This window comes from Hippoglossus stenolepis, chromosome 15 (assembly GCF_022539355.2).
Source record: "Hippoglossus stenolepis isolate QCI-W04-F060 chromosome 15, HSTE1.2, whole genome shotgun sequence".
Classification (NCBI taxonomy): domain Eukaryota; kingdom Metazoa; phylum Chordata; class Actinopteri; order Pleuronectiformes; family Pleuronectidae; genus Hippoglossus; species Hippoglossus stenolepis.
In genome coordinates this window covers 13,331,721-13,353,979 of record NC_061497.1, presented here as the reverse complement: position 1 = coordinate 13,353,979, position 22,259 = coordinate 13,331,721, and the positions used below count along the sequence as shown (strand labels likewise).

Below are 22,259 nucleotides of genomic sequence, written 5' to 3'. Positions count from 1 at the left end.
TGTGGTATGAATGACATTTTAATTGAGTAAGGCCTATTGGGGTTAAAGAGATTTTGTTATAACTAGAACATCTTGCATTTGCTTGAGAGGGGGTTTTACACACATTACTTTACATTACGCACTACAAATACTGCCAGAGCAATCAGCAAGTTCTTGGTTCAATCTGTAATTCAGCAGAAAATCTTTAATACAAACAGAAAAGCATGACAGAGAGGCACCGAGACGCGATGCCTCCCACAGCACATACAGTACAAAGTGTGAGCTGCAAAGGGCCAAGGCATGTTTTTGTGATGCAAAAGACGGTGCACAAAATGCACCATGGGACTAAATGTGTCAATGTGTGCATTGTATGTTCTGGCTGTAATTGTTTGTCACACGCCACTAAAAGCAATGACATACTGACGCAACCATGGAAAAGCTGCATGGTTGCTTGGTAGATTTTGACTTTACATATAAGGTCATATATATAAAGTTTGCAATCAATTGATGTAATATAATGCATTAAACTGCCTGACAATACATAAATTCAATATTAGCTTCGCCTTGACCTTCAACAAATAGATGTTTCTTACTTGTTAATGCATAAGTAATAATAAATTAAAGTAGCTACAGGATATAATAATACCAGTTATGTACAATCAGTCATTTTACTTTTGATATTTTGAAATGAATATTCCCGATAATTCATGTGTTTCTCTGGTTTCCACTTTCCTCTCGTGCTACATTCAAACGCATGGGAAATTATACAACTCTAACAGGTCACGCCCGAGATCCATTGTAATTGCCTATGAATATAAATATAAATGTAGACACAGTGCTTGAACTTATTGATATAACACGTGCACCTGAAATAACAGTGTAAAAAATCAATTTGTCCACATCAACTACCTGCTGGTTGGGATCACTGACCTTGTTGTCTCACCGGTCCTTTTCATGCATAAAAATATACTGCAATTTCACTACTCATGGATCTAAATAATATTCAATCCAACAACAGCCGTTTATGAATCTTTGCTTTGGTCATATTTTTACGTGACTCCAAAATGTACCGATGTGCACAACCACCACTGCCGGGGCTCGAGAGAGAAGTATTGTAATATCCGGTGTCTTTGAACGCAGCGCCACAATCCAGATTCTCCATCTTCCTCCAACTGGGCAAAGGGACCAACCTGCGTCTTCCTCCCGCTGTAACTGCACACTTCCCGGCTGAAATACACTCCATCAGGTAGGTGGGATATGTGACCAGACTCTGTATTGTGTGGTAATCCTCCTTCGCGTGTTGTTTTCATGTGGGCCGGTTTGCTGGGCGGCTCGGGCACCTTCATTAACATTAACATAGCTCCTGTCAGAGGCAATGGAGACTGGGCCGCGGGTCACTTCTCTGTTCTCACGTCAGATTTATTGTCGTAACGTTTCAAGTCGCATCCGACTAACAGAGAAAAAACAGACGCTTGTCGGTTGTTGCTAACTCACCGTCGGTGGAGTCTGTGGTTTGTCGCTGTTAGCTTGTTAGCATTGCTAGTCTCAGTGGGGGTTAGCGTTAGCGTTGATCGTTTCACTGATGCCCCATAGCACGAAGCAAGCTAGCTCGCGAAATCAGAGTTAAACTGCTGTGGCTGTGGTCAGTGATGGCTGACGTGATGTTGAAGAGGAGGTTAAACGTATAAGTTGAGGTTGTCGTTGTTTTAACGAGGGGATTGAAGATTTATAACGAACGTGAGGTTAGAGAGTTAATGTTTAAGACGTCACCGGTGCGGTAGCTACGTGAATACAGCTAGCTAACGTAGGTAATGAAGTTAAACCCTAAAAGATTGTGTCAAGTAATGAAGCGAACACCCTCTTACAGAGAGAGATTCAGCATTTTACATGAAATATGATTGTGTGGCTGCGGTATCTTACTTCCCAGTGTTGCTGGATTTGTTGTTAACGTGTGTGGACGATATGCAGGATATGAACTATCTGATATTGACATAAACTACATGGTCAAAAGTATGTGGACACTTGAATATTTCACCCACACATTGTTGGATATGCTCTTTAAAACCCGTGGTCATTGTGAAATTGGCACAACACACTCTGCTCCTTTTATGGTGTCATTTCATAAAACTGCGGAACCTCGCTGATACTGATCAAATGCTCCCTTTCAGACATATGAGATTTATTGAGGTTGCACATTGATTTTGGGTGATGAGATCAGGCTCTGAGGTTTTTCTCAAAGTGGGAAGCACACACACACACACACACTCTTGGAGGGAACCGACTGTAGCCTGAGCTACTGTCTGTGATCCCAGCAGGGATCTTTGCTTAGGCTAAGGATGTCTACTGCTGTGGCTATTGATATGTCATTATATGGCACTTACATATAGTACTTACTTATAGCACTTTGTAGTTTGGCTTTCTTGAAGAAAATTGCACTTTCTTGATTCTTGTTGTTCTGGGTTTGTACCCTCATGGTTGAATGCACTTATTGTAAGTCGCTTTGGATAAAAGCGTCAGCTAAATGAAATGTAGTAATGTAATAATGTCTGATTGTGTGTGTCTGGGTACTTTTACAGCATCTATGATAATGACATTAGCCAGGGCAGCATTTAAAAGATGCTCCTGTCAGAATATGAACCTGCTATTTCCATCAGATATGACAGATGGGATGACAGCAGGCCCCTGGAGTTCAGTAATAGCTTTATCACAATGTTGATCATTGAGATGTTCAGCAATAAAACTCGATGGCATATGGGAAAGCAGCAATCTTTTGACAGTGCCACATTGAACCACTGAGTGCAACCTATTCCTCTGCAGATGATTTGATGATGTTTAAAGTTGTAGCAAAGGTACCTGAACCCACCAAGAATGTTTGTTCACTTACTTTTAGCTGCTGTATATTGTATTTCCCTCGCAGTTATGATGGAGTTTCAATAAAAAGTGAGAATACCCATGGGAAATATTGGTTGTGTATTTTTCAGTTTTCACAGAAGGAGCCTGTTATCTAGAGATCTATAGAATAATTAGAAAAGAGAGATGCCCAATATAATCTGAAATACAAGTATTTTTGTCCTCTTGTCAATTTAGTACTCAAATCCACTTTGAATCTTTATGTCTTCATTGCTAATGATGCACATGTGAATGACAACATGCATATTGGGATGGGTTAAAGGGAAACTTCATACACATTTTGCTGATGAGATAAATCTGTGTATATCTTCAGTACAGACTTAAAGGACCACAACCATGACGGACTCCAAATATTTCACAACGAACAAAAAAGGTGAGTACGGAAGGCAGATCGTTAGATTTAGTTGTCATCTTAGTTATGGATGCATCTAATCCTTGAGCATTCAGTTACCTATCATTTTCACCTCAAGCTGCTTTAATGTTGGACATGTTATCTTATCTTTTTCAGGGGAGATCTTTGAACTGAAGGCAGAGCTGAACAATGAGAAGAAGGAGAAGAGAAAAGAGGCCGTGAAGAAGGTCATTGCAGCCATGACTGTTGGCAAGGATGTCAGGTACAGTGTGAAATATATAATCTGACATAAACCGTGAAGTTAAATTGTAGGTTGAGCTTATTACCACTTACAGATTGTGTAACAAGACTTCTTAGAGTAGATATAGATCAATAGAATGACTGATTTATCACATTGCTTAATGTAAACATAAGAACAGTCGTAAACCTCAAACTGTACATCTTTACCAAGTCCTTTTGCTTTGCCTTCAGTTCCTTGTTTCCAGATGTGGTGAACTGCATGCAGACTGACAACCTGGAGCTGAAGAAGTTGGTTTACCTCTACTTAATGAACTATGCCAAGAGCCAACCTGACATGGCCATCATGGCTGTCAACAGCTTTGTCAAGGCAAGTCCAAACATGACTTAAAGTTGTTAATCAACTGAGTGTAATACTGCCAAGCCTTCCTAAACGTGTCGACAGCTCCACCAAGACAGATGAATCTAGAATTATATTTTTCCACCTTTTCATGAGTGAGATATGGTGTGTTTTCAAATGTAGCTGGCATAATGTTGGCATGACTGTGAGTCCCACAGGCCACAGGAAGTTAAGATTATCATGCAGTTTTGAGGTGTCTATAACATAAAATGTCCCTTTTGGCTCACAATAGGAATTTTCCCCAGTGAAATCTATTCAGTTTAAAACCAAAACTGCCTTGCTCTCCCTGTTCTCCAGGACTGCGAGGACCCCAACCCTCTCATCCGAGCTCTGGCCGTCCGCACCATGGGCTGCATCCGGGTGGACAAAATCACAGAGTACTTGTGTGAGCCTCTGAGGAAGTGCTTGAAGGACGAGGACCCTTACGTGAGGAAGACGGCAGCTGTGTGTGTGGCGAAACTTCATGACATCAATGCCCAGATGGTGGAGGACCAGGGCTTCCTGGACTCTCTGAGAGATCTCATTGCTGACTCAAATCCCATGGTAAGTTCCAGGCTGGTGACAGGCAATTTTTTGTAGAGTGAGTAAGTGAGTTTGTGTTTTATTCCTTCGCCTGCATCTCTGACAGTCTTCCTGAAAACACAGAACTGCTAAGTTTAACTTTATAATATGCTGCTCGTTTATTACTGCAAAGTAAATGCATAATGACTTAGTAATATTAATTTATCAGCCTATTATTGTGACCTGTGGACTGAATCATTTGTTTCTCTTTGCTTTTCTGTGTTATTATGTACTGTGTGAGATGTGTGTTTCATTTGGATTATTGTGGTGAGCAGTGTTCCCTGAGACCTCTGTGCCTTTCAGGTTGTGGCCAATGCAGTTGCTGCCCTGTCGGAGATCAGTGAGTCTCACCCCAACAGCAACCTGCTGGATCTCAATCCCCAGAACATCAACAAGCTCCTGACGGCCCTCAATGAGTGCACAGAGTGGGGACAGATCTTCATCCTGGACTGCCTGTCCAACTATAACCCCAAGGATGAGCGTGAGGCCCAAAGGTAGCAATTAATCAAATATACAAGATGCTTTTTAATGCAAGTAGTACATTTTCCTTTAATGACTATCACCATCCCGTTTCCTGTCTTACAGCATCTGTGAGCGTGTAACTCCCCGGCTGTCTCACGCCAACTCAGCCGTGGTGCTGTCAGCTGTCAAGGTGCTGATGAAATTCTTAGAGCTGCTGCCCAAGGACTCCGACTACTACAACACCTTGCTGAAGAAGCTGTCCCCACCACTGGTCACCTTGCTCTCCGGAGAGCCGGAGGTCCAGTATGTGGCTCTGAGGAACATCAACCTCATTGTCCAGAAAAGGTGTGTGATCACAAACACCAGAAACTATTGACATCAAAAATAAATTAATCACATTTTAAATACTTTGTTTACAAATAAGTAAAGTACAGTCAAGAATTTTTCAGTGTTACAATCTAGAAAATCTGACTGTCGTTTTGGGCTCACCATCCTCTACCATGATATTCTTTTAGTATGAATTTGCTTAGTAGATACTAATCACACACACGGGTATAAATTTGCAAGTCTAGCATGATATGGGCTTTAAATAATCCGTAAAACAACAGTCTCTTGCAGTCAGAGCTGGTTGTGATAGAATATGACTCCCATCTTTTTGAATGTCGTCTTGACAAACAAAAAACATTCTTGTATATTAAGATATATTCCAGAGTTAGGTCTTCTGGAGCACAATCACACCCAATTTCATCAGTGGCTTGTTTGTTTTGGATCAGGTCTTTCCACTGTCTAATGTGTAATGTGTTCATGTGTGCAGGCCTGAGATCCTGAAGCAGGAGATAAAGGTGTTCTTTGTCAAATACAACGACCCAATCTATGTGAAACTGGAGAAACTGGACATCATGATCCGCTTGGCCTCTCAGGCCAACATCGCCCAGGTACCCTCCATGAAACACAACTAAGTATTTAACTGATGTTAAGAGAAGGAGAAAATGTTCAATTTTAAGGTATTAAACCGGAAGAAAAATATTAAAATGGAGTGTTACAGCTGTTATCTGTCACTTTCAGGTGCTGGCTGAACTGAAGGAATACGCCACAGAAGTGGATGTTGACTTTGTGCGCAAGGCTGTCCGAGCCATCGGACGCTGTGCCATCAAAGTAGAGGTAAGAAATGCCACCATCACTGTATCTTGAAGATGTCTCATGTGCATTTGAGCACAAAAAACATATTTCACTTCAGTCACAAGAGCGTTGTGGTTATAGAGAAATCATGATGTACATGGTGCCTCTGTTTTGTTCCATCTCCAGCAATCAGCGGAGCGCTGTGTCAGCACTCTGCTGGACCTGATCCAGACGAAAGTCAACTACGTGGTTCAGGAGGCTATTGTGGTCATCAGAGACATCTTTCGCAAGTACCCCAACAAGTGAGTTTCCTACTGAAACCCGGACAACTCCATCTAAAACAAAACAATGAACTAACTAGTACTTGCACATGTCCTGTCATTATACGCCTAATAACTAGTCAATATTTCAATGTTGTCTAATTAATATTTGTTTTTTTCACCTTTATGTACCACCTAGCTTGTATTATCCAATAAAGCACTACGGTGTTGTTAAGTTTCCATCTGAAAGCAGAGATTTTGGTCCTCTTCAGGTATGAAAGCATCATTGCCACACTGTGTGAGAACCTGGACTCTCTGGACGAGCCTGACGCTCGTGCTGCCATGATCTGGATCGTTGGTGAATATGCAGAGAGGATCGACAACGCTGACGAGTTGCTAGAGAGCTTCCTCGAGGGTTTCCATGACGAGAGCACTCAGGTAGGTTCTTCCTAAAAGCACATTAGAGGATTTCCCAGGCAATAAAGCGAGGTGAACATGTAGTATGGTATGTCAAAGTTAAACAAGAAAGTTGGTTTTTAAATTGCTAAACGTTTAACATTAAACAGCTGGAAGTCAGACTAAAGGAACAAATGATTTAATCAATTTGTCTTCACATGGAGCACACTGGAGCATGAAGAGTGTTTTTCCTGTATTCATTGTATTTAGCAAGGACCAGGAGTTGTATTTTGAGAGGAACTGTACAGTGATAATGACCAAAATACAATACTGTATGATTTCATTTCCAGGTCCAGCTCACTCTGCTGACTGCCATTGTGAAGCTATTCCTTAAGAAGCCATCAGAGACCCAGGAGTTGGTGCAGCAGGTTCTCAGTCTGGCTACTCAGGTAAGTTACATCCTTTATTCTAAAGAAGTGCATTTTTACATCATTTTGATGATTTATTTATTTATTCACTTCTGGATGATGTTACCTGTTTCTACCTGGTCTTACACAGCAATGTAAGTATGCGAGTTTCTCTTCTGCAGGACTCTGACAACCCTGACCTGCGTGACAGGGGCTACATTTATTGGCGCCTTCTGTCCACCGACCCCGTGACCGCCAAGGAGGTAGTATTGTCCGAAAAGCCCCTGATCTCTGAGGAGACAGACCTGATTGAGCCCACCCTGCTGGATGAGCTCATCTGCCACATCGGCTCTCTGGCCTCCGTCTATCACAAACCCCCCAGCGCCTTTGTGGAGGGCAGCCACGGAATCCACCGGAAACACCTTCCTGTCCAGCACAGCAGGTCAGACACTCGGGCACACTTGGCCACAATGATTTGACTGCCTTTGGCCTCATAACCACAATCTTATTTATGTATTTATTTAAAGGGTTTTAAAGATTTCATCAGATTAGATATAGAAAAATGTAGGAATACCAAAAAGACAGTATATACAGTGAGATGATATCCTTTCTGAATCCTTTCATAACTCTTTCTTAAGCCAATAACATGATATCATTTTGAATTGTAGTAGTTTGAATTTTAGTTATTTAGTTGCAGATCATTTCTGTTGGTAATGAATTTTTGCCCGTCTACTGTTTTCTCCTGTGACAGCATTGATACAGGTGAGAGCCCAGTGAGCGGTGGGCCGGCAGCTACCATGGAGCAGCCACATGTGATCCCCAGCCAGGGTGACCTGCTGGGTGACCTGCTCAACCTGGACCTGGGCCCTCCAGTCAATGTGCCCCAAGTGTCCTCCATGCAAATGGGTGCAGTGGACCTTTTGGGAGGAGGCCTGGACAGCTTGGTGAGCTTCATCTCAACACACACACTCTGACAACACATTTCTGGCCATCTCGAGAATTAATGTGCTAATAAATGACAATATACAGATACAGTTATTGAGTAATGACATTTGATATCGAATAGGTCAAAGGTCACTGTGACATCATGATGGAGGGACATACCCCCTGTGCTTTGGAGTCGAATGCCACAAACAAGTGGGGGTGGTTATAAGAGAGACAGACATATTTAACAGTTTAATCTTTGAATGGTATTTATAATAAACACACTTATAGAGTCACAACAGTCTTGTCTATAAAATCCATTGGATCAACCAATGCTTTGTCTCCTATTTTTTTGGGAAAACTTAAACTCTTACCCCTGGGCATAATTTATTATAGCTGATTATAGTGAGATTTCACAAGCTGACAGGATTGTGTGATGGTTTGGGAACATACTATTCTAGTGTGTTTTTTGACTTGCAGGCTGCCATCTGATAAAGGAAGAGAAAGTTATGTAATGTGGATTTAAAAAAATTATAAATCAGCATTTTGGTAAAAGTTGTTCCTCATTTATCCGGAATAAAGAGGAATATGCCGAAAGGTTCCGTTGGTTGGTCTCTGCTTCCTCCTCCGATTCTTACTGTATGACGTTCATTTAAGTATGCTCGTAAAGCTAATTAATAATTTTCCTATTTTTGCTGTATGTATTGCTTAATATAACAAAACACAAGGCACACTAAAATGTTTTGAATTGTTTTAAAATAAGGAATACATTTGGTCTATTATTATATGAAGAAATTGCATAAGTCTTGTTGTATTTAATATCTGTCATTTTCCACTTTCCCAAGATGCTGGATTAACTGGATTTCTCTATAATCTTGATGCAGATTTAGGTCTTATTTTGAAATGCCACGTGGAGTTAGAAGCTTTCCCAGAAATTGAGGGCTCCTCTTGATGGGTTGCGGTTGCTAAGAAAGTCTCTGTCTCTGTCTTTGTTTGTGTGTTTGGTCTATCTGTGTGATGTTTGGATGCGGTCTTTGGGGGCCTCTCTTCTCTCCTGTAGCTGGGGGGAGACCTGGGCGGAGGTGTTGGGGGAAGTCCAGCAGTAAGTCAAGCCCTTCTGTTCGGCAGCCGGCCTGTCTGCATGCTGCATGCTTCCTGAACTTAACGCTTCATCACGTTTTTAAACCTGGCTTCTTTGTCTCACACTCACACAATTGAATTGATCTTACTCACAGTTTCTCTGCCATAAAAGTTTTTGCTAATCACATTATGGTTGACGTTTTCATTTTTCCTCATAATCACGCAACAGTTAATTGTTTCTTTCTTTCACGTGATTTAGGATTTTCAGTGTAATTCTTTGTGTAGATTGTCAAATTCCCTGTGATACACTCAGATTGTGTGCTTATGTGTGTTTGCTCTTTGTGATTTCTATAGGTGGGACAGAACTTCATCCCCTCGTCTGTCCCCAGCACTTTTGCTCCCTCACCTACACCAGCACCGCCGGCCGTCAGCAGCGGCCTCAACGACTTGTTTGAGATTTCCACAGGCATGGCCAACACCACCGGAGGCCACATTGCTGCAAAATCAGTGAGTTCACACGACTCCACCCTCAGCCAGAAATCTCTTGATTCTCTCTCTCTTGATGCGTAACATACATTTAGACAATTACAGATGCATTGCCCACAATAAAGGCAGTAGCTCACTGAAAACTTGAAAGCCCAAACTGAAAGCTTTTTGTGGTTTTCCTGCATTACATCTCATTGGTTATATTGGTTCTTTTAATCCAGGTGTGGCTGCCTGCAGTGAAAGCCAAGGGACTGGAGATCTCTGGGACCTTCTCTCGCCGCCAGGGCCACATGTACATGGACATGACCTTCACAAACAAGGCCCTGCAGCACATGACCGACTTCGCTGTCCAGTTCAACAAGAACAGGTCAGTGAGGTCAAAGTCAAAAAACTTGAACTATAATATCACTTTCACTCAAACATCTCTAAAACAGCAGAGCTTTTATGTTGACCACTTAAGTGTCAGGTTGGCGTACCTCAGGAACGAGGAGTGTTTATACTGTAGCTTTATTCAGGTTCTGAAAGTCGAAATTTCTTTTGTTTTGTTTCCTACGTGTAGTTTTGGCGTCATCCCTACCACTCCTCTTGCCGTCCACACTCCTCTGATGCCCAGTCAGAGTATTGAGGTCTCTCTGCCTCTCAATACCATCGGACCAGTCATGAAGATGGACCCACTCAATAATCTGCAGGTACAGAAGGAATCCCTCACCTGCAACAAATCCATTTAAACAACACACTGCAACACTTGTGCTTTTTGTAATGAGGAGGAGTTGTCAGTTATTCATGATTGTATTTTCAAAGTGTCCCTGGCTTACATCTCACTTTCGAACTAATCTGGTTATTGGACTCAAGTTCTTTTTTTGTTTACTTGTACACAGGTGGCTGTGAAGAACAACATAGATGTCTTCTACTTCAGCGTACTCATCCCTCTCTACGTTTTCTTTGTCGAGGATGGAAAAATGGGTATTTACAACGGTTCATATTATCCTCTACATCATCCTTTCTAATATGAATTAGAAAATCTTAATTTGCGTTATTCTCACACTGGATGTGAAATTCTCTACTCTTATTCTTCCACTTTACTAATATTGTCTTCTTTTTTTCCCTTCTTCAGAGCGACAGGTGTTCTTAGCTACCTGGAAAGACATCCCCAATGAAAATGAGCTACAATATCAGATAAAGGAGTGTCACCTAAATGCAGGTAGGGAAGGTTTTGAATAAAAATTGCTTCCAGCTTCACATCAATTTGTATATTCTGTCAGCAATGCATAGATAATTCATACTTACACCACAGGTACTCTGTGTGGACTAGATGATCTCATTTTACTTTGGACCATCTTGATGGATTATTTACATATTAATGACAACAAGAGAAAACAAGAATTGATTCAATGTTCCTTGCTCATAAAACATGAATTATTTATTTAATTATTTAAGTTTTTGATGCACAGATAGAAACAAAAGCACACAAAGCAAAAGAATAACATTAGTTAGTTTGTACTCAACTGCCCGCTTGTGATGTCTCAGCGTTCCCCAAGCGCAATGTTGAAAACCCACGTCTGGACTTAAAGCTCCAAAGTGTTTTGCCAGCTACAATTTATCCAAAGACCTCACACTTCTCTCTTTTTGTTCTTTCTTCAACCACACGCCTGTCTTTGGATTCTTCTCTGTACCAGAAGGAAACCTTCAACTTCTTTTCTTTTATCAGCTGCCCATAATTGTTCCACTATAACCTGGCAGCAGGATGGCTAACACCCATAGTGGCTCTTCCTAGCAGGGCCCAGTGTTGTAGTACACCTGGTCAGGTTTACTGAAGTCACAAGGTTTCCAGTCATAATTCATTCAAATCCTCTTAGAGCTAATTGACCTTTAATTCCCTTAAAATCCTTTTTGCCAGTATTAGTTTGCATTAGCTTGTTTATACCTTAGTTTAGCACCTGTAGTGACTACAGCCTCTAGTGTGTTTCTTGTGGTTGCTCAATAAATAGATGGTTGCACCAAATGAGGTGTTTTCATTTCCTGAAGTAACCTTGATTCTGGTGCTGTAGACACAGTGTCGGGGAAGCTGCAGAATAACAACATCTACACCATTGCCAAGAGAAACGTAGAAGGCCAGGACATGCTGTACCAGTCCCTCAAGCTGACCAACGGCATCTGGATCCTGGCTGAGCTCCGCATTCAGCCTGGAAACCCCAACTACACGGTAAATCATTTGCAATCAGTTTTTATTATCTGCCATTAAGCTTTGCTTCATGGTTGTTCATTGACCAAGGATTTGTACATTATAACTATACATATAAGTAGAGCCTGACGGATATGGAGTTTTGGGGGCAGATGCTGATATTAGTATCAATATATCCACCAATTCATATATTTACATAAAAGAAATGACAATGATTCCAAAGATGTCATTATCAAACACTTACCCAAAATTGTTTTGGGTTTAATGAGGTTTAATATTATACAGTTTAACTATTAACTTTGTTATAAATACAGAAAACAGTATTACAACTAAATGTATATAACTGTAATTAAGAAAATTAACACATTTTACGTAAAATGGAAACGAATGCAAATCTTTTTGGCAGTGTTTATTCTTTAGAATAAACATTTCAGTATATGCAATCGATCTGTTTAGATACTGTGGTTTTATATCTTTTTATTGTAAAGTTAATTCAGTTTTCTTTTAATTCCATTTGTATTTAACGAAAAAGTCTTGATCTTTGTCAATCAGGATCTGTCACAAAATATAAAATATCAACATGGTAAAAAAGATAGAATGAGAACCAGAATTTATTGCTTTTCAGGCTGCAACGTATTATTTGTTTTTTTTTAATCATCAATTCAAAAGCAATAAAAGGTCCAAAAGTAGTTTTCCACAGAATCCTTCAGAGATAACTTATGAGGGAACCTCCCATCTTAACCCTGTTTTTATCTCCCCGTCTTTTGTTTTTCACAGCTGTCGCTCAAGTGTCGGGCACCTGAGGTTTCTCAGTACGTCTACCTGATGTATGACTCTGTGCTGAAGAATTGACCCGCTCCGTCATTCAGCCACTCTGCTTCCTCCTGACAGTAAACAGCAGTGTTTTATCATTTTCTCTTACCTGCAGCTAACTGCCAAAACAAGGGAATCCACACAGTTAATGACGCCGTGCACATTTGGATATTTTCCTTTGAGAGACTCAACAAGGCAAATTTCACCATGCTGTGGTTCTGTATACTGAACTGAGGTGAATCATACTGTCGTTTCCCTTATTTTGGCAGCTGAAATCATTGATGAATTCTCTTAAATCACCTCCCCATTTCCGTTTTTACCTCACAGTGGAAAATTTGACGACCATTCCATCCTTAACTTAGTGTCTTAATGTTGTGAAGATTTGACAGATGGTGAAACTTTCCCGAGTTGAACAAGAAATCTCCCCTGTTTCCATGAAGCCATTCTATTGATTTTATCTTGTATGCTGCAGCTTCTTTTGCTTTTGATTTATTTTTGATACTGGCTTTGCTTCAGTTGTACCCACATATTAATATCAGTGTTGATTGTTTCCCCTCTTGCCATTAATGTGTGAAGGTTTGAGACCAGTAATAATATTTCAGGAAACATGGCTTAAAATGAACTATTACTTATTTTTAAATTAACATTGAGCTGCATTTGTATTGCAGTTTCTCCTCTCATGAATTCAACACAGCTACTTGTAGGTAATGAAATTACTCACAGTTTTTGCAGCATTTTAAAGGAAACATTTTAACATTTGAATATTGAAAAATATGAAACATCAATTGAATAATTTAAAAAGCTTTAAGTGGAATTCTTAAAAGGTGAAAACAGAGAATTCAGACTAGGGCTGCACGATATTAGAAAAAAATGCGATATGTGATAACGTTGAATATCGCGACTTGCGATACATAAACAGTCCCTGGCTACGGACGCGGAGACCACGGACAGCTCCACAGCTGAGAGAAGGCGCACAGCCCAGTCGCAGCGTCACCAAGTCCGGGGCAGACACCCAGGGAGCCATGCACAGCTCCACCATGTCACTCACAGTGATCATTTGGGATCTTTTCATACGTTTCATACGCACTTTGCTATCGCGATGGCGATACGTTTTCAAGATATCGTGCAGCCCTAATTCATACCAGAGATTACGTACTTAGCCAAGCACTTTACTGCTTCCCACATGAATTACTCTGTGTTGCCCACATGAATGTGCATCACTCATCTATTAACAGTGATGTTTTGTGCTTAATCTGGCAGAGTGGGGGCATGTAGTGTTGCAGCAGGTGAAACAGAGGCCGGTTTGCAGAGGTCTTAATCACAAAGCTCTCTGTCCATCTCCACCTATCCCCAAACCTCTCTGAAAAGCAAACGGAAGTTTTAAACCGCATGAAGAAGTCGTGTTTAAAAATATTGAATACATTCAGTAAAGTGAGTGTCTGCAGGCTTTAGAACAGACAGACTAAAAAGTAACATACAGTGAATTTGTTTGTTTAAATTCCTAGACAAAATTGCTCGATTGCTGTTATTTTCATCATATATGTCTTCGCTTACTAGCTTGGAACCACTACACAAACCACATCAGCTATTGACTATATGACCACACACCAGTGCCACTCCATTTTAAGAATAGTTGCACATTACGTTCAGATATATTTTCTTTTTTGTAAGAGCCCCGTTTACTGCAACCACATAGTTGTACACGGCTTTATACACCTATATTGTCATTCCTATTTATTGTGCATCTACCTCTGCGTTAATGTTGCAGTTGCTTCAGATCTGTTATGTGCTTTAAATGTTTTCATTGTTTCTTTTGATGCCAGTGTTGTTTTTTATCTTTCTGTTGTCAAGCCAGTCTAAACCTGTGGCGAGTCGGCCAAACCAGTCTCACTGGACCAAGCATTCATGCAAGTTAAAATGCCAAGTTTATGTTCTACTACCCTAGTCTTAGTATAATTTTCTAATATTGGCAGTGTGTGGGCTATAGAACCTTAAAGTGCATACAAACTAAGACCTAGTTGCCCAAGTGCAGTGTAGTCCAGTGATGGTGTAGTTAATGTAGCTGATCAATTTAAATGTTTTGGTATTTCCATGAAAATGAAATAAAGCCTCGCCTCTATCTATTCAACAGAAAAGGCTTTTATTCTGAAAATCAGTTGTGTTGGTGACACTATTTTCATACATAATAATATAAAAATAATATGTTTATGTGCCTGCATGAGCTCACTGTCCATTTTATCTTTTTTCATTTAGGATGTGGGTTTGCTTCATTTAAAAAAAAAAAAAAGATTATCTCCAACTGTCACCTGTCTCTTTGGGATCTTGTTTTATTACAACACCATTGTCTCTATAGAACTCCCACACATAGAAGTATATCCAAAACTGTTTCCAGCAATACAGAATGTATGGAGAGAGTTATCGTAGAATCTTATGAAATTGAATATTCCTCCCATTCATTGATGTAACCCTGTTGTAAATGGTTATGGTCACATTACCACATCTAATGTTAATAAACTGTCAAACTCAGTGCGTCCTTTTCTATTCACCCTGATGCGAGCAAATCAGGCCTTATGTCTCACCATCATCCCACTACACTAAAGGGAGAAGCACAGAGACACATGTCTACATGTTTGTAAGTGAAATCACTTGGGTATTGGAGGCAAATCTTGCTTCTACTCCCACAAACTCTCATCCTCCATTGGCTATTCCACATCCATCTGGATATGCCCATATAAAGAGAGAGAACTTCCTTCAAGCCGGAGATGAACCAGCGACATAAGAATAACTGTTCTTATGACCCTACAATCCTCCGCTCTTCCAGCTGAGCTATCAAAAGGTTAATTTACTGCTTGACATCACTTCCTTACGCTCGCCTTCATGTCGCAACTTGACTCTAATCCCAAATTATCCCTTTCAAAACTTCATGTCTGGTGGCGATGCTAATTTTTGTCACTGTCTATTATTTATATCACTAGCTCCCACTACTTCCTTTCACCCATTTCTGATCTTCTCTTCCTCTCTCCTATGTAATGTGCACGAGTGTATAGCTGGAATAGTGTTGTCTTCTCCATTGTCTGAACATCCTATTACCACAATGTCCCCTTGACTACATGGCATTAAATATTGATGAACCTGCATTCTGAACATATAAAGAATACATAAGCCGGAGCTATCGAAGGCCTATAGCAGTGTTTTTTTTATTGACATGTCACCTGATTAGATCAGCAGATGGGCACAACAGTAGAGGAAGTTGGTCAGCACAAGGGGCCACCCGCTTCAGTTAACATTCACACACTCCTCTCACACACGTTTCATATTACTTAGGTTGTCTGCTTAATTTTTTTAATTTTAATTCATGTAAGCTGAGCAAACTCACAGAAATGAAAAGCACTTCCTTCGAGCCGGAGTCGAACCAGCGACCTAAGGATAACTGATATTACTCTCCTACAGTCCTCCGCTCTTCCAGCTGAGCTATCGAAGGTCACATTTTATGCTTCAAGTCAAACATTAAAAAAAATTGTATTTAAATTGCATCACTGAAAATAGTTTTCTCTTCATCTATCCAACCTGAACTAATAAAAACCCCACAAAAGCACCCCCGAGGAAAGACATAAAGACGACAGGAAACTTTGCAGGAGCAGAAAAACATTCTCATCACTCTTTATTTGGAGAATTTCACATTTTATTACAATTCATATAAAATTTAAAAACCACGTCACCTCCTTTAATGTGCTATTGTCTTTCCTCACAAGGGTATTAAGTCATCTAGTAAAACTAACACAGTGATCACACAAAATTACAAGGCTACTGCGGAATTTCACTGAACACAAAGAGAATATCACACTTGACACAATAACAGAACAGTATTTCTCAGGGTTTGTTCATATGAATTTGATCTTTGCAAACAACAAACCCAGTGTTAGCTTCATGAAGACTTCATGCTGTTTGCCAAAGTTTGGAATTTGTAGATCTGGTAAATGATGGTATGATGTGGTAAACCCAAACACAGACTCTGATGCTGTTTAAAACCTTGAGTCATTTCACACCGCATTCACATTCCCCTGTGTGGGCTGTGGCTCTAACCCAGCAACTGCTCTTTAAGTTACAATATAATTGAATATCATCAGGCAGGAATGATTTTGTAAAAACCTAGTTGATGCTTTTGAGATCTTCTCCATAGGTGGGGTGGATTTGCAGGAAGTTGCTGCCAGGAGAAGTATCTGATAGGCCAGTCCGACCTCCCAGTTGCTGTGACATGAAGAGGTGAAAGTGATGGACCTTCAGGTGTTCTTGTGGGAGGAGCGGTCGGGGGAGCCAGGGTACTGGCTAGGTGAACTGGTGGGCTTGGGGTAACTGGTGTAACGTGGTGGTTCGTCATGTTCAGGAGACCCAATACTGTTGCTGGATGAGTCATCCATGGAGGGATCCTTCAAAACACAGGGTGAATTCAGCCCATATGCAACAGTTTTTATTCAGTATGAGAGTATTTATTGCTTCTAGATTCATGAGCCCTCTATGTCCACATTCAATATCCTGTTGGAAGTTTGACAAGAAATGTCTCACCTTTGGTTCTGTACATTGTGAAATCTTAACATATAACCCACTGTGCATTGTAACAACTACCACTATTACCTGGGGGCAAAAAGCCAAACTCTACATTTGCCGTATAGTTTGTTAGTCTTGCCACCATTTGCAAGTCAGAGAATAGCATAAAACCAGTTACCTTTTGCTGCAGGATGTAAAGAGACGTTACTGCATTTACTGCATTTACTCCATTTCCGTTATGCTCTTTCGATTTTGGAAGCACATCATCTGTGGCAAAGCACAAAATATTGAACAGTCATTCACTCACATCACCTGATTTATTGATTTCATCAACTGTCATCCCAGTGGCTTGTTAATTTATTGTAACAATATCGTACCTCTGGGTTTGATTGTTGGGCGATTAGAGAGGTCATACAAGCTGAGAGGCTTTCCAGGTGGGTGTCTTGGCCTGACGAAGACAAAATGTTACCCATGCATTGATGTTGAGTCATGATTTTGTTTATTTGCACTCCAGACATGTTTGTCTAAAATCAGTGTGACACTACTGAGGCTTGATTTAAATGCTGAATACCAATTCTTACTTTTTGGAAGGTGTCCAGCAGGCACATACTGTTAACAAGGTGATGAGCAGGAAGATGCCACCAGTGGAAAGAATGATATAAAGGGAACTTCTTCCTGTTTGGATATTCAAGATTACAGCTACTGAATATTCATAGTGAACAGAACAACATGGAAACATGCAGGAAAGGGTTTAACATTATATGATTGTTGAAGTAAATTTACAAATCTGTCATTAAAGCTAGATTCAGCTACAGTAGCAGCTTGGCTCTATACCCTAAGAAATAAAGGTTCCAGAATGGTTCTACCTGAAGGGCTTTGGTTCTATCAAGAACCATTTGCTCATGAAGAGCCTTTTTGGAAAAAAAGACTTTTCCAAGGGCTCATGCTGAATAAAAAGGGTTCTTGGTAGAACCTCCTGGGCGAATTCCAGATGAAACCCTCTGAAACAAAAGGGTTCTTAATAGAACTTCGTGGGTGGGTGCTACATGAAACCCCTAACAGGTGGAAAGGTTTTAATAGAACCTCCTGCGATAATTCTAACTTGAACCATTACACCAAAGAAAGGTTATCTGTAGAACCTCAACTAGGGGGTGGACAGTTCAAGGTATAAGCTTTTATGATGGGTTATTGGTAGAACCTTTTGAAAGGGTTCCAAGGTCAAACCTTTACGAAAAGTTTCTACCAGGAACCAAAAAGGATTCTCATAAGGGTTCAAGCTAAAAAAACCTTTATGGCTCGATAGCATTTGTATTTCTCAGAGTGGGTTGGCAATTTCAATTATTTGATCAATGGAACTTTGATTAAATTCCGGCCCATGGTTTCACATTTTTCCAGTGATTTAACGACTGTGGTCCTGTGTCTAGAGATACAGGGATAGAAACAATGATTGTTCAGGAACTAGTGGTATTTTTATAATCTTTGGTTTGCGCGTCTAATGCTGCAAAAGGTTTGCTTCATTTTTTTTGTTTTTTTACTTGGATAGATCTTCTATGTTCTGATAATAAAATGTATATACAGTAAGTAACACACTGTAACTGATAACCATGATAGTATCACATACTGTAGACAGTCAGTCTGATGGGTAGGCTAGTCCCATTCCCCACAGGATTTTCCACAGTGCAGCTATAGATGTCGTCATCCACCATCAACACCCGTGTTATGGTCAAGAGCTTCTGGTCAGGTGACAAGATGAACCTCGTCTCATTGGTCTGTGGCTTTCCGCCTTTGAACCACTTGTAAGTAGTCCTGGTTCCGTTGTCATGGGAGCAGTTGAGGATGACATTTTCACTGAGCTCCAGCACTGATGAAGACTCCATGTGGATGTAGGGCCTTGATATAGGTTCTGGGTACAGGTGACAGTAGATACAATAAGTTTTTAACATGTAAATAGACAAAAAAAGAAAAGCAAACATGATGTTCTGATGCACATGATTTGATGACTCTCAAGATCTAAAAGACATCACATCAGACAGAATAATATCAGAAAAAAACACTGGATATTTGTATCTAATACAATTATGTTTAATACATAGTTCTAATCATGTTGTGGCTACTTTGCAGAAATAAGATGGAAGCACAACACTAATTACTGATTTCTTACTAACACAAATAATTATGACCAGTAATCCACACTCCATTTGTTGTTATATTCTATCTTTCTTCAAGCATGACGTCATTAAGCCTTTAATTCAAAACCTAAACCTAGTTCTAAAACCTGGAACATGACTAATTTCAGATTTCTATCTCCTTTCCTTATCCTCCCAGCTCTGTTCATTACATTTTAATGTTGGCCTTAGTGGTGGTTTAACTCTTATCTGCAATATACCTCAGTTTTAGATATGACTGATAATTTTTCATCCTCTTTTGCCAACTCTCTCCTGTGGTGTACACCAAGGCTCCATCTTAGGCCTTATTTTATTTTCATTATAAACGCTTCCACCAGAGCTCAGTCACATATTGTCACATATAGTCGAGTCAACAATCTTCAAACTAAGTCAGATAGATGTTTACTAACACAAAGGTGCACACCAAGGAGATGTGATTGTACCCTGGCCTTACAATACCCTCACAGAATTGAACAGTAACAAATTGTCCTCCTACCATCCACAGAGAGTGTGATGCCACCTTCTCCTGTGAAAGTATCATCTGTGATAGAGATCTCCACGTCATATTTCCCATCATCAGAGAGTCTGAGGTTGTGGAGAAGCAGAGTCCCATTCTCAAATACAAGGATGCGGTCACGATACTCAGGTCTGAGGGTTCCGATGATGTCGGTTCCGATTGACTGGACAACAGTGATAGACTTTTCCCTCTTGAGCTGCCACTTGATTACTGGCAGGTCAAGGCTGAAACTACTGTAGCAGACGGACAGAACGGCCTCTCCCCCAACTGAACCTTTGATCAGAGAGTTGGGGATCGTCATGTTCACGGCCAACACCTCACCTGGAGAGAAGAGAGGTTCCTGGGTTAGATTTTCATATCCACACAATTTCAAAATAGCTCAACTAATGTCATTGTGATTGACTAATAGAAGTTTTATTGAATGCCGATATCCTATGACACATCAACCCTGCTGCATCTCTACTGGACTCTGCCATACAAAGACAGAGCTGTAACTATTTAGGTTATTTAGTTTGTGGTACCAGTAGCACTGTTTACCATTATATAAAGTGTGTCTACACATGCGTTAGGATCTTGCTTTTGATCCTTTTAATGTTTTTGATAATATTCAGGATATGGCTTCCTGATTATGCATACCCCTTTGTACATGATAATAAGAGTATGCAGACTTGTGTTCCTGCAAGTGTGCCTTGATTTCTTACACATCTCAGTCACCATTAAATGGTTTTTAAACCTGGATAATATGTTGACAGGCAATATAATTCTGTTTTCTATCAGGGAAGTCCAGGTTGTATATCCAGATTTATCGAAAGGAGGATAAGGATAAGGACTTATCAGGTCTTTGAAACTGGGATAAGTTGTTTACATGTTCAAAACACAACAATACTCCAAAAACCAGGACACTAGTGTGTCTGACAACACAACCATAGAAGTGTGCTCTCTTTAGCCTAGAATCATTGATATATATGGGGCAGACAACATTATAGAATGACCTGCAGCGTATAATTCAACAACTTGTTGCAATAGCACAATCATTATTAACAGTTGCAAGATGTTAATGTTCATCATTATTTACTGTGCATATCGGTGTTATTGTTTTTTCAACTACAGCGGGTAATGGAGTTATAGCTAGTGGGTGCATCACGCCCCATCGCTGCTGTTTACTGGAGCCAGTTTACACGGCACATCCACATTACAGCAGTAACAGCTGTCAGTCCAGGGGATGGGCAAGCATGAGTCAACAAAAGTGAGGATTGTTTGTTCAAATTTCCTCCCTGGCAGTTCATGAACAGAGCACTGCGAGCGATCCAGATGTCATGCTAGCTTGGTAGAAACAGAGCAGCTCAGTGACTCTGGTGCCACAACAATAGAGCAGCACAGGAATAAAACTCAGCCACAGCTGAAAATAACTGAACATTTGAAAACTTCTTCTCTAACAGCCCGAAGGCAGGATTGCTGTGATACGTGCACAGGCTGGATACAAAAACACCCACATAGTCTGATGTAATCAAATACCCCAGTAACAAATACTACCTTTGTTATGTCTACAATGTGCAGTTTTCAAAGAGTTGTCGATTAAACTATTTTTCTTATGCTATATTTCATTGTTACATATTACACATAACAACGCAGACGTTAGCACAAACCTCTATTGTGTCAAACCCTGTAAAAATCCACTTGTATTTATGTGAAGTATGCAACTTTAAAACCACAACTCTGTTACGTTGTTTTGTTTACAATTTCTTCAAATACTTGCTAGTAATATAGACGACGAGGTATCCCAGTACTGAAAATCTGTAGTTAAAAAAATTGTATTTACTAACTGCAATTTCATGATTCCCTCATACTAAAAACTAAATAAACTAAACAAAATGGCAACCAGATTTCAACAAATCATCATTAGTTGTTACTTATTTGCTACATTATAAACTGTGATTTCATTAACATGCAAGTGAAACGTCCCACCATTGTGAGGCAAAGCGATGTGATCGATTAAGCATAACAGCAGCAAATTTTAATACAACTATGTAGCAAATTCTTAATAAGAAATGTGACGTACCTGAATTGAAGAGACCAAGAGACACGAGAAGAACGATATGGGAAATTATTTTGGCTTTCGAAGGAGCCTCCTTCTCTGACTTCATCTTTGGTCTCTGAGCTTTGTTTTCCTCCCAGACAAGCAGCATAATATGTGGCTGTGAGCAGGACAGAGGACACAGTCAGTCATTCAGGCTCTGCAGGGACTGAGTACATGCTGTTCTCAAAAGATGCTGCAGAAACGGGACAAAAGTGCATGTGTCTCCATGTTTATTTTCTGATTCTTTAGTTTTATTGTGGCTATGGGATAGATTCATAAACAAAAGTTTTAACAGTCATAAGTTGATTCAGTGTCCATTACCCCACAATATGAAGTGTATCAATGGTGTTTTACCAGTGATGGAGCTGAACTTTGAAGCTAGCTATG

The 22,259-nt window shown here is 40.2% G+C and overlaps 2 protein-coding genes and 1 non-coding gene across 6 annotated transcripts; 1 reads left to right on the top strand and 2 right to left on the bottom strand.

Annotated features, from left to right (window-relative positions):
- The first annotated feature begins 1,096 nt into the window (after positions 1–1,096).
- On the top strand, positions 1,097–15,094 carry LOC118122203 (AP-2 complex subunit beta). Of its 4 annotated transcripts, none has more exons than XM_035178775.2 (22): positions 1,098–1,225; positions 3,203–3,262; positions 3,398–3,503; positions 3,713–3,848; positions 4,176–4,421; positions 4,743–4,933; positions 5,025–5,246; positions 5,716–5,836; positions 5,967–6,062; positions 6,207–6,322; positions 6,553–6,718; positions 7,027–7,125; positions 7,266–7,525; positions 7,835–8,027; positions 9,068–9,109; positions 9,442–9,594; positions 9,795–9,940; positions 10,133–10,262; positions 10,452–10,536; positions 10,688–10,774; positions 11,622–11,776; positions 12,533–15,094. In XM_035178775.2, exons 2-22 carry the CDS (start codon positions 3,226–3,228, stop codon positions 12,605–12,607), a joined length of 2,862 nt encoding a protein of 953 aa, XP_035034666.1. In that variant the 5' UTR covers positions 1,098–1,225; positions 3,203–3,225; the 3' UTR covers positions 12,608–15,094. The 4 variants fall into 4 exon arrangements, with proteins under 4 accessions (XP_035034668.1, XP_035034669.1, XP_035034666.1 ...); XM_035178776.2 differs by having other exon boundaries at positions 1,099–1,225; positions 3,208–3,262; XM_035178777.2 differs by lacking the exon at positions 9,068–9,109 and having other exon boundaries at positions 1,097–1,225.
- An 866-nt stretch (positions 15,095–15,960) lies between these two features.
- trnay-gua lies at positions 15,961–16,049 on the bottom strand. The gene is given in 2 exon segments: positions 15,961–15,996; positions 16,013–16,049. It is a non-coding gene; the product is annotated as a tRNA-Tyr (tRNA).
- Positions 16,050–16,200: 151 nt separating this feature from the next.
- On the bottom strand, positions 16,201–22,010 carry hepacamb (hepatic and glial cell adhesion molecule b). The gene is made up of 7 exons (XM_035177859.1): positions 21,855–22,010; positions 19,775–20,116; positions 18,735–19,016; positions 17,695–17,788; positions 17,491–17,561; positions 17,292–17,380; positions 16,201–16,995 (listed from the first exon to the last, which is right to left on the bottom strand). The coding sequence occupies exons 1-7, from the start codon at positions 21,979–21,981 to the stop codon at positions 16,849–16,851; spliced, it is 1,152 nt and encodes a 383-aa protein (XP_035033750.1). The 5' UTR covers positions 21,982–22,010; the 3' UTR covers positions 16,201–16,848.
- Positions 22,011–22,259: the final 249 nt, after the last annotated feature.